Raw genomic sequence first — 12,699 nt, 5'->3', positions numbered from 1 at the left:
TACCCTGTTGTATTTTTTTAAATAGCAGCCTGAATAGGCTAAGGCAGAGGACTTGGAGGAAAGTGCATGGGTGGAGGATTCAACCAGTTGTGGCGAGGTGCAGGCAAGGATATGACAGTAGGTGCATAGGTGAAGAAAGGATGTGAGCTGGGGATAGACTCTAAAAGATGTGCATAGACATGTTGCAGCCAGCTTAATGTACTTTCTGACAGGAAGTAAACAGATGGAGGAAGAATTTAGTCTAAAGGGGGATTCAACTGGAATGCATAAGTTGATGCAGTCAGCCTAGGAGAGTTCTGATAAGAAGTACACAGGTGAAGGGTGCAGGCAACCAATTGGGAATGGCGGGAACTACATGATTGGGAGGAATAGCCAAACTAGAAGAGTATTCTGTAGGAAGTTCAGGTTAGTATAAGCTAGAAAGAGAAGGACATGGTAGGTGGTACATTGGTGCAGAGTACAGCCAGCTTTGTGGAGGACTTTGCAAGATGTTCTTGGGTGCAGGGCTAAATTAGTCTAGTCCAAGGGTACAGCCAGAGCAGGTAGGACGTGGCCAATGGTGCAAGAATTCTGGGTAAAGGTGATGTGTGAGGGATCTGGAAGCAGGTGATGACAGCCTTGGGAATGACTAGGTAGAATGTGAATGGATGGAATGGCAGGAGGTGCATGAGTGTTTTGTCCTCAGTCCAGAGAAGAATCTACCAGGAATGTCAAGAGTAAAGGAAGTGTCCCACCTAAGGCAGAATTCAGCAGAAGTGCAGGAATATAGAGGGAAGCCAGCCTTGAGGAGTTACCAGTAGGCACCTGGGTGAATATGAATGCTTGTAACAATGCTACCTATTTTTTTTCCAGTTTTTTTTTTAATTTTTTATTTTTTATAAACATATGTTTTTATCCCCAGGGGTACAGATCTGTGAATCACCAGGTTTACACACTTCACAGCACTCACCAAAGCACATACCCTCCCCAATGTCCATTATCCCACCCCCTTCTCCCAAACCCCCTCCCCCCAGCAACCCTCAGTTTGTTTTGTGAGATTAAGAGTCACTTATGGTTTGTCTCCCTCCCAATCCCATCTGTAACAATGCTACCTATTAATAAAAGTGACAATATAATATTTAATAAACACAATATTTAAATAAACACAAATCCTTAATATTATTAGAAATGTATGGTATTTGGCTATTTTAAGGAGCATAATTAGGATGTGTAATTTAGAAATAAAATATACAGTATTTTGGTGAGATAAGAAATCTCTGCTTTTGAACAAATTATCAAATGGTATGAAGAGTGAACTTTCACAACCTTTTACTAAGAGCAACTTAGTTCTTAGCAACTTAATTCTAGCAACTTACTTCTCTTTTAGTAAGAGAAGTCCTCCAAGGAAACATCATTTTTACAGAGAGAAAGCTGAATTCTAGGTTTGCATTACTGTAATATTTGATTCTAAGGGAACTATAAGCTTATTTTTATAATCTTATGAATAAGCCCATCAAAATGGAGACAGATTTGGCAAAATTTTAACGCAGATTCATGTTTCTTTTTATATTATCTTGTCTGTAACTTTCCTCAAGCTGCAAAATCATTACTGTGATTGTTTGAATAATGGTTCAACTTTATTAAAAATAAATTTCTATTTTTATAGTATTAATAACTAGAAGTAATGGTACTGTGCTTAATCAGTAAACCTGTATAAGTTTAGGAAAAACATACCCAAGTAGAAAAAAGAAATGTTTATATTATACTTGACACTGATAAATCAGAGAAGACAGTTGTTTTTATTAAAAACTAAAGATTAAAGTAACCCTTTTTACCAAATATTTAAATTATATGAATTTAAATTACTTTAAAATATTTTCATTCCAATATAGTTAATAACAGTATTATATTAGTTTCAGGTATACAGTATAGTGATTGAACAATTCCATCAATCACCTGGTGGCTCATCACCAGTGCACTCCTTAATCCCCATCACCTATTTAAGCTTCACCCCACCCACCTCCCCTCTGGTAACCACTATTTGTTCTCAAGAGTCTGTTTCTTGCCTTGTCTTTCTCCCTTTCTCTCTTTTTCCCCTTGCTCATTTTTTTTAAGTTCACATAGGAGTCAGATCGTATGGTATTTGTCTTTCTCTGACTTATTTCACTTTGAATTTAAATTCTTGAAATGAATGAGTTAGTTTCTACAAGAATATTTTTGTTAATTAAGCACATTAAAGGGTCAGAAATTTAATTCCATTATTTTCAGGGTATTTGAGTAATATTCAATTTATGTAAGCAATTATTTATCTAGATACCCAGTCAGAGTAGAGCGCCTTTAATTTCGGAGAATTTATAATCTTATGTATTAGTACCATGTGGAGGTAGGAAGACTTTATATACTCACAAAATCAGTGATGAAGGCATTTCTGATTACAGACACATAGATGTACAGGCACAGACAAATAGAACTTGTAGCCTCAATTCTATTATTTCATCCATGGGTCAAGTATAAACACAGAAACAGTAAACCTCCCTGGTACAGATACCAAGGAGGTGTTCTCCTCCCAGAGGGCATGACATTCTGAATTGATTTGTACTAAAAATAGACAAACAAAAAGACTGACAAACCAGATTCTCTGTTGTCTCTTACCCAGCGGGGACCAGATCTCTACAAACCATCAATCTATTTAGAAAGATCCCAGATGGTCAGACCGTAAATACAAATTCTCAGCACATGACCAAGCAATTGCACTTTTAGGTATATACAAGAAAATCAAAGCCAGATGTTAACACAAAATTTTACACACAAATGCTTGCAGCAACATTATTTATAACAGCCAAAATGTTGGAAAGAGCCTACATGTCTATCAACTGATAAATGGATAAACAGAATGTGATATATGTATAGAATGGATTATTCTCAGCCGTAAAAATAAATTATGTACTGACATATGCTATAATGTGGACAAACCTTGAAAACATGCCAAGTGAAAGAAGTCAGGTACAAAATGTCTCACGTGAGTCCATTTATATAAATATCTAGAACAGGCAAACCTATATAGACAGAAAGTAGATTGGCTGCCAGGGGCAGGGAATAACTTACTGGCTGAAAATGAACCCAAAACAAAACAGAAACAACAAACAAGTAGAGAAGAAAGCAAATTGTAAAAGTTAACAGTGTACTAATTGGTACATTAGAGTCATGTTGAAGAGCCAAGAAAAGACATGCCTGGGCTTTAAGTGTTCATATAGGCCGCTTCTTTGGCATGGAAGTTTACCTGGCTCTGGTAGATGAGACAATTGGACATATGGTGTTTTCTTCTAAAACAGTTAAAGATAATTATGAAAGTATAAGATCATAACACTCATTCAGATGTGAACACATGTTAAAGCATTTTATCACATGAGCAACTTGGCAGATATTCTAGCTTGTTCACAAGAGAATCCAAAGCATAGAAACAGGAATATTAATCAGGAATAGTGAGATGAAAGCATACATGGAGGCAAAATTGGTTTGATTACTGTGTGAGAGAGGAATTATTTGAGCCTATGCCGGTGGTTGTACATATCGGTGACCTACAACTTAAAAAGGGATATAAAAGAGCTCAAAGATAACATTAGGCTAGAATTCCTGGAGTGGTATCCTATAGCCAAGGAAACATTTTTCATTCAAACATATCTTGCTAGAATACCAACGTCAGGTAGAATGTTAAAGTTCCCTCATATAGCAGTAAAACACGGAGACCAGGTTTCTATCATAGACGTTTCTAGGCGGGTCCTGATCAGGGCCCAGTGTCATCAATGACATCACAATGTCCGAGTTGCCTTAAAGGCAGCTCCCGGGCCAGTGAGGGGCAGAGTGGACAGGAGCGAGCACTGGTATCGCGACAGACCAAGGCCCCTGGCACCATCAGGCAGGGCCAAACCCAGCTACCATCATGCCTGGGAGAAGAAGCCCCTGGCACTATCCTAGACATAGGAGGCACAGTCTGTCCCGCTCCATGAGAGCTGAGCTCCAATTCCCGGTTAGCCGCGTGGACCGCCTCCTGAGACAGGGTCGCTATGCTCAGCGCCTGAGCTCATCTACACCGATCTTCCTCACGGGCGTTCTCGAGTACCTGACGGCCAACATCCTCGAGCTGGCAGGCCAGGAGGCTCGCAACAACAACAAGATACGCATCACCCCAGAGCACGTGCAGAGGGCCCTGAGCAGCCACCAGCACCTGAGCCGCCTCTTTGAGGACAGCGCCTGCCCTCAGGTGGAGGGGGTGCCCCAGCCCAGAAAGTGCGGCGGCCTGGGTCCCAGAGACAACAACCTCATCTAGTCCCCGGCCCTGCGCATAGACGAGGGAGGCCTGCTCTCCTGTCAGCAAAAGCCATTAAAGGACTTAAGATCCAGTGCAATTTTTCTGACTGGTGTCTGCTTCTGTGCTCCTGAGTGGGTGGTGTCTGTGGGACGTCCAGGAGGCGATCTCCCGTGGGGAGTGGAGGGTGGACGGGGCGGTCGGTGTGGGAAGCTGGAGTCCAGCATTTCAGGGAGCGGTTTCTCCGGGGACAGCACGGGGAGTGGCCATGGCCGGAGGGGCCGGTGGTGGGGCAGGAGATCTCCCACGGGGAATGGAGGGTGGAAGGGCGGTCAGTGTGGGATGCTGGAGTTGGGTATTTCAGGAGCAGTTTACTGGGGACAGTGTTTGCAGGCGGGGGTGGTGTGTGGCCGTGGAGGGAGTAGGTGGCTGCAGGGGAAAGACCGCCTCCCTGGCTCTGAGCAAGTCAACGCCTCCCAGGAGGATGGCTGTGGGTGGGGGGTGCTCCCAGGTGTGTCGAATTCCCAGAACGATGATGGTAACCGGGGTGGGGCTGAAGGCTTTCTTCATGATGGGGGGAATGTGTGGAAGTCAGGAGGAGATGGCGGTGGGGGTGGGTGGAGAGGGTGGCGTAGCAGTTGGTGTGAACCTAATGGGACAGGGGCTTTCCATGAAGATGGAGGAGCGATGGGAAACCGTGTAGAGGCATATGAAAAGGAGCCATGCTCAGGTTGATTTCATTCATTTAGACCCAATCTCATTCCAAAAAAGGACTTGAGACACGGATTATTAGTGCTGTGATGCTCTGTGAAGTAAATCCTTCTTTCCTCTCTTGTGGACGCTAGTAAATAGTAGCATCAAAGGTATTATCTGGCCTAAGACATGCTGTCCCAGAAGTTCTTAATGGTTATTAATAGATTTATATATTTATCCGTGTATTTCTTTGAGAAGAAAAGAGAGGGAGGGGCTGAGGGAGAAGGGGGAGAGAGAATCTTAAGCAGTTTCCACACCCATTGCAGAGCCTGACTCGGGGCTCTGTCTCACAACCCTGAGATTATGACCTGAGTCACAATCAAGAGTTGGATGCTTAACTGACTGAGCCACCCAGGGGCCCCTTGACAGATTATTTGTAAATGTATTCCATTTACAAACACATTTGTTAGTCTCATTCTCAGCTGAAACACCTAGCCTGTGTATGGTCATATTTTGATGGAGCGACCTAGAGTTCTCAGTGGCTGGATGCCTGTTTGGAGAGGTGTGAGTGTGTTCTGTGTAAATTCCCTCCCAAATGGTGAACTCACAAGTACGGATGATTTTTATAAACACTCTTGTGCTGTTTTGGGTTAAAAAATAGTTGTCACATCGAGTGTTCTGGCAGTTTGTCCCCTTCCTGTGACTGTCGGCATCTGTCATTTTCTCTTGTTCATCATCTGCTCAAGAGCCCCCCTCTGTCCCCCCCAGCCTGTCATAGAGGGCTGCTCGGAGGTCATCTTGGCAGCTTCAACAGTGGGATCAGAGGAGCTAGGTTGGCCATCCCCGTTCACCACTTTGTGGCCATGTGATCTGGGACAGTCCTCTCTTCTCTCTGAGCAGCACTGTCCTCATGTGTGAAACGGGGACACTAAGAGTTCCTCCATCTTTGGATTTTCGCAAAGATTAAGTTAATGTGTGCCTGGAAGCTGTGGCAGAGCGCCGTGCCCGGCACCGAGTGTGTCCTTAATGAGTAGCTGCCTGTCTCTCCCTCCCTGTAGACCAGAGGCTTAGGGGTGTTTCTCAAGTGCCCCTGGGCCTGGTTCTTCCATGATGGTGGGGTGCCTGGGCCTCTGGCTGTGGAACCACAACCTGCAGCAGCCTGTGGAGAGACAGGAGAGTGCCACAGAGAGGAAGAAGCCAGAGGTACACACCCAGGAACCAGACAGAACTCAGTCTTATTTCCTCTGCCTGGTGACTCACCCTTCCTCTGCCTCCTTCCTCTATCAAAGTGTGGAGCTGGCTTTGCCTTTGCCTATCTCACAAGAGTATCCTGACAATAACAGCATCAAGGTTGTGTTTAGAGGTCATCGGAATATGTGCTTGTGGAAATCCAAGGAACCATTCTTGCTCTGCAATGCCATTCAGCCCCATATTTTCAGAAACCTCACTGTCAAGACGTCCACCCCACAAAGTTTTGGTATGTTATGGAGAGCCAGGACGCCCTCCTAGCCTTAGCCAAGTTCAACGGTTACTCTTCTGTTCATCCGAGTAGCCAGCAGGCCTCTCCCAGGAGCTGCAGGTGGATCTCCTTCCTAGGAGGATCACAGGATAGCACCAGCATCGGCACCCTATCCCTGACAGGGCGCATCTTTGCACCCCGGGCATGGTTTCTTATATTTGGTGTCCTTCAGCCAACAGGGAGTGCCTCCAGGGTGAGTGATGCTAGGGAATCAGTCATTATGCTAAGATCTTGGTATGTTGGCTACGTAGTTGATTTTTAGAAGCTGTTGGTTTTGGCTTATGGCAGTGCCTTGTTTTGGCACAAAATAGTCTCCTGGGACCTCTACCAGAAGGCACAGCTAAGGAGGAATTCATTAAAGGCCAGAGATGGCAGAGTATGTGCATAAGTTATGTCAGTGTAGCAGACCCGTGTGGTCAGGTGGTCACCTCACGGTCCGTGCAGTAGTGGACACTAATGGTCCCTGTGACACCTGTAGGGAGCCAGGCTTCTCGGGCTCACTCAGACTGTCTGATGTCCAAGATTGGAGTTTGAGCCTTAGTGACTTTATGTTGGCGAGCCCTCTGCAGTCACAAGGGCATGGTAGAACCTGGCAGGGCAGTGCCACCGTCCCTTTAAGAGCTATGCTTCTGCTGTGCTTGTGGGTTTCCCAGGAAACATGGAGGCCATGATCAGTAGAGCATGGGTGTAAATGCAGCACCCCGCCATGTCCCCCTCCTACATGGGCACAGGAATCCTACACTGGGGGAGGAAGGCAGGCAGAGACTGACAATCACTGCCCTTGGGAAAGAATGAGCCACCCGAGTTTAGGCCCTTTGTGCATTTCCAAAAAGTGGGAGGTGGGGGATGGTGAGGAATGGTTAACTCTAGGTTGGGCCCTGGAGAGAGGACACCATTGATGGCTAGTGCCCTGTTGGGAGTGGAGAGTGAAAGCTGGAGTGAGTGGGGGTCCTCTAGGAAGGATGTGGCTGCCAAACCAGGTCTGTGATCAAGGCAGTATCGGGACAGGCTGGGGTCAGACACGTTACCACAGCAGAAAACATAATGTGTGAGAAGAGATGAGCCCAGAAACCAACCCTGAGGGGAACCTGGAGGGTTGCATGGCCTTGGGGAGGGTCATGTGGGCTTGGGATTGGCAGGAGCACAAGGCCTGGACACTAGGCTAGCCTCTTACTGAGAACAACCTTTGGGAACAGAGACATTTAAAGGCTTTAAGAAAGATGGATCCTTCCATAAACATCAGTACATCATTTCTAAAGTCTAAGTTACAGAAAAGCAGTTTACAGATCTAATCTGGATAGCAGATGGTCTTGCTGGTCCTACACAGATGTTTTGAAAGAAAACCAAATAGCTGCTAACATTTAATAATCAAGAACTTTTCACCTGAAGAAAGGAGTTGGCAGAGGGTGCCTTGGTGGAGGCACAGTAAGCCTAGTTGAGAATGTAGCTGGAAGTGCATGGGTGCTGGACACATGCATCCAGGTTAGATGAGGAATCATCAGGAAGTCCATGGGTGGAGGATGCAGCAACTGTAGGACAGGTATCAGAAGGTGGTTCATGTTTTCAAGGTGTAGCCATCCTAGGGCCTGATTGATTAGAAGGTGAATGGAAAGAAGGAGAACCCAGCCTAGAGGAGAATTGTGCAGGAGTTGCATGAATGGAGGAAATTTTTAGTCTGTGGTAAGACCTAGAAGGCTGTGCGTGGTTGAAGGGAGCATCAAGCCTAGAGAAGGACTTTTAGGCTATGCATTGGTGGGGGAAACCAGCCTCATGTAGTAACCAACAACATGTTTCTCCGTGTTGGATGTAGCCAACATAGGAGATGACCCTGCAAGAAGTCCTTGAGTGGGGGTGGATGTAATCTTGGGTGAGGCTTGGCAGGGAGTGCACGGAAGGAAGGAGTGTTCAGACTAGGGAAGGACTCAATAAGGCCTAAATGGTAGATGAACACCCACCTTAGGGACAGACACAGAAGGTGGTGCATGGAAAGAGCATCTAGTCTGTGGCAGGACTGGATGGGAGGTGCATAGGTGAAATAAACAAAGGGGAGCATCATGTAAGACCTACATGAGTGGAGGATTCTGACGGCTGGGAAAGTATTCAGCAAAAGGTACAAAGATGGAGGGTACAGACAGGCTAAGGGAGGAGCAGACCAGGGTGTATATGGCTGGTAGTAGCATTCAGCCCAGAGGAGTACTCGGCCAAAGGTTTATGAGTAGTTGGCTGTGGTAACTTAATAACTATTTTTGATATTCTAGAATTGATGATTTGGCATCATAAAGTCATTGAGCCATGCTAATGGCCCAAAGTTTTTTACATCTCTGTCATCCCAGTGTTATCTTGAACATGAAGTAATCTTACTATAAACACTGCAACCACTCACTAGTTTCAGTATGTTTTGCTTCCTGCCTAGTAAGTGATGTCCTTACCTAGCTACTTCTTACTGCATAGTAATAAAGGTCCTAATTCTACTCAAGCCCTCTCACTGCTTCTCCCTGTGAGTGACCCCATGTGGCTCGCTGGGACCTTCTGTCCTCTGGTGAACTGTAAGTAATAAACTCTTCTTTGAAAGGTGATTGTCTCTTACGTCTTTTATCTTTATGTGATTAAAACAAATCGTGGGCACATTTTAAAACGGTGCAATGAGCAGGGTAGTCTGATGACTGATGGGGATGACATGCCTCTGGGTTTACTAAGTGTATTTAACAGGAAGTACTGTGGGAAGGTGTTGCTGGCTGTTGGCTGCTGGCGCTTTACTCGTCATTGCATTGTGCTGTGTTTGTATAGAATTGCAGTGGTTCTGCCATCTAAATCATAGCAGAGCTCAAAAAGCTTAGTCCTCTGCGAGTGGCTATCTAGCTTAGGGTTCTGTTATCTGGGCAAGGTGGTCCCTATCTGGCTCCTTACGTGTTTATAATGTGTCTAATCTGGGGAAGAGAGCCTAGGGTAATTAGCTGTTGTACTGTGTGAAGGTCCTATGAAAGAAATAGAAAGTGGTTACCTCTCTCCCAATATAGGTATGTCTGATCCCCTGAACCTCCACGAGGGCAGAAGTCTGTAGGAACTACTCAACTAAAAGCAACATCCTTTCTCGTAAGTGCTAGGCACATTGGCTTGTCTTGTAGCAGAAAACTGCCCACCTAGAGATACTGTTACACTAAAAAGACCCACTGAAAAGAGCCACTGACTAGTCACGTGGTCCACTCTTTTCACAGAGACTGTGGCTCCTTGCAAACACTTTTGTGTCAATCGCAAATTCCTTTGCTGTTATCTTTTCTTGTTGCTATATTGCACTTTGTCTCCGAACCCGTGGGTTGTAAGAGTTCATATCCTTAGAGACCCTTGGCACAATAGTTAATAAAATAAAAAAAGGAAGGATAAGGAACATCTGGTTCCAGCATCTCCAAAAACTCTTATTGATGTACTCAGTTTAATTAATACTTATAAAATACTATAAGAACACTCTTGAGTGGTCCTCAGCACTGCAGCATATGAGAAACAAAGCATTAGAATAAATTAGTCAGTGTCACAGTTGCCTTCTTGGAGGCTGACTCTGATTCCTTGGATATCAACTGGGAAAACTTAGAAAGGCTGTTGCAGGTATTTCTTGTAAACACCCAATGGATGAAAACTGTAGGGAATGAACAGGAAATTGAGACAAAGACTCAAAACTTTGTAAGGCTAAAATACAAACCATCTTATAGGACTTTATATATATATAGAATTCAGGAGAAGGGGGTATACTGGATTCTAAAGGTCTTTATTACTGGCTCCAAGCTCTGGCTCATGGTCTAAGAAATGAGGCATTTAGTGAGAATAGCCTAGGACCCCTAAATGCATGCTTTACCCAGGAATTCTCATGTTCTCTGAACGAAGTTTTACGTAGAGTCAGATTGCTCCCTATATGCCCTGCTAGACTCACACCTTTACTCAGTACACCTATCAGACAAGTTCAAAGTGACACTCACGAGCCAGGTCAGAGAAGCCCCAGACAGTTGCTCTGCCAAGTAAGTCCTTCCTACTACGACATTGAATTTTTAAGGCCTAGGAATGGGCTTGCCCTAGCATAGCCACAGTCTCTGCTAAGACTCATAATAAACAGCAAACAGTAGAGGAGGCCAAAACACTATTCCACAAGATTGGCATGGCTTGGTGGGTTTATTGTTCTTTAGAAAACCCTGACCCTGCAGATAATGAAGCAATTTCAAACCCAGAGCCTGCTCTCCTTGACCCAGAATCCAAAGAACCTTTCCTAAATAAGTCCCTTTGAAGTTATAAACCTGTCCTTTCTCTGATGGGCTCAGTCCACATATTTAGGGAAGGCCTAGACGGAATAAATATTCTAGTTGACTTGAGAGTGACTCACCCAACAATAAGCATGTTTTAGTTTATCAGACCCAGCCACTGGCTGGATCCTCTAGGCAGTTTCCCCCAGCAACCTCCTCTACTGCTGGAAACTTTCTGTTGGGGGAATTACCATTTCCTGAGGCTCCTACCAGCCTCATAACTGTACAGCCATTTCAAATGCTCGGACTTCTCAAGAAGGCATTTCTTCATTTAGGACCCTTCCCTAATTCATAGCCAGCCCCTGCTGAGGCACTGTGGAGCTTTCAGCCATCATCCCCAGACAGACCTATATATTGGCAACTTAGAGACATGGGCATCCCTCATGAAAAAATTTCAGACCAATTTACCTTTAAACTTCAGCAACTGAAAAACGTGCTAGATGTTGTAGCGATTTTCTTTCATTTGATATGGGGAAGCCCTGCTCAGCCAGAGGCTGGCATTATCAGTTCCTAGTTCACAGGGTCCTAATGTCCTATGTCTTATTCTGACCTTTGACAGTGACGATCATCAAGCCCCTTCCCCTAGGGTGATGACAACTCACTAGACCTTGTCCCAGTGCCTGGGGATACCTGCACAGAAACTACTCTGATAGTCTATTGGAACCCATAAAATAACTGACTTTTCCTGGCTCTTTTAGATACTGGGTATAAGTCAGTTTTGGGGGGTAACTCTTCCCTTTTAAAAAATATGGCAACCCATTTAAAATGAACCCATTTAAAATGACCCATACTGGATCACCCCAGTAAGGGCATATGGGTCACACATGATGTTATGATTGGATCTATCAAATCAAGTAAATTTATAGTTCTGGTAGTCCCTCTATCTCTGACCTATTTGATCTTAGGCATGGACACCATTTTGGAAAAATATCTCTTAAATTGGAACAAACCAAAAACCAGTAGGACTTGCCCTGTGACTTGCTCAGTGGGAACCTGTGAACCTTCTACCCCGCCCCCCCGACCCCGAGATTGTCAGTGTGTCTCAGTACAAGCTACAACACTGTCAAGCTGGACACAGGCCCATTATTTCAGATGTTTGAAAAATTGATGTTTTGGTTCCTACCATCTGTTCTTTTTATAGCCCTTTCAGACCAGAGCTAAAGGCAGGCAAATGAATGGTATCTAACCAGATTATCACCATCTCCATACAACTGTTCTGTCCATCGAGGCACTATTTCCTAACATTTTTGAGGTTATTTATGACATCCAGGCTGCACCTGGTGATTTCTTTGCAGAGCAGAGAGAAACTGGAAGAAACTGGGTAGGTGATATGCAGCATACAAAGAAGCCCGCATTATTAGTACAGTGGAGTAACTGGGTAGGGTGAGAACAGCAAGGAGTATGACTGACCATCCATCAATGCACTGGTTTATCCTGGCAGTGAATATGAATGACTCCTGTCCTGTGAGTGCAGTGGAGTAGCAAATAAGAGACTAGGCATGAACAGGACAAAGACCAGGAGTCACATGCTATCAGTGCCATGGGCGACCTTGGCAGAAGATATGATTGGGAAAAGAAATGGAGCTTGCATAATCAGTGTGCTGGTATAATTGAACAGAGTATGTGGATGGAGCTAAGCAAGTAGCTTACCCTATATACAGCAGTGCAAGGGAGAGGGCTTGTGAACAAGGCAAAGAGGAGGAGCCCTGGCCCAGGAGCAGAGTGCTAGAGCTGGACGAAGGATGTGAACGTGGAAAGGAAAGGGTTTTCCTTTCAGTCTCATGGAGTATCTGGAAAGGTGATATGATCAGGCTAACGAGGAGGACCCCTGAAGCATTGGTGCAGTAATGGCAGAATGTGAATAGGGCAAGAGAAGTTGAACAGGAAATATGAACAAGGCAGGGAAGAAGAGACCC

General features: G+C 44.8%; 1 protein-coding gene across 1 annotated transcript; it reads left to right on the top strand.

The window, feature by feature from the left end:
- Positions 1 to 3,919: 3,919 nt before the first annotated feature.
- Positions 3,920 to 4,306, top strand: LOC132007167 (histone H2A-Bbd type 1-like). The gene has a single exon (XM_059385273.1). It carries the CDS (start codon positions 3,920 to 3,922, stop codon positions 4,304 to 4,306), a length of 387 nt encoding a protein of 128 aa, XP_059241256.1.
- Positions 4,307 to 12,699: the final 8,393 nt, after the last annotated feature.

The sequence above is a fragment of the Mustela nigripes genome, chromosome X (assembly GCF_022355385.1).
Source record: "Mustela nigripes isolate SB6536 chromosome X, MUSNIG.SB6536, whole genome shotgun sequence".
Classification (NCBI taxonomy): Eukaryota; Metazoa; Chordata; class Mammalia; order Carnivora; family Mustelidae; genus Mustela; species Mustela nigripes.
Note: the sequence above shows the minus strand (reverse complement) of the source record. Positions and strands in the feature narration are given on the sequence as shown.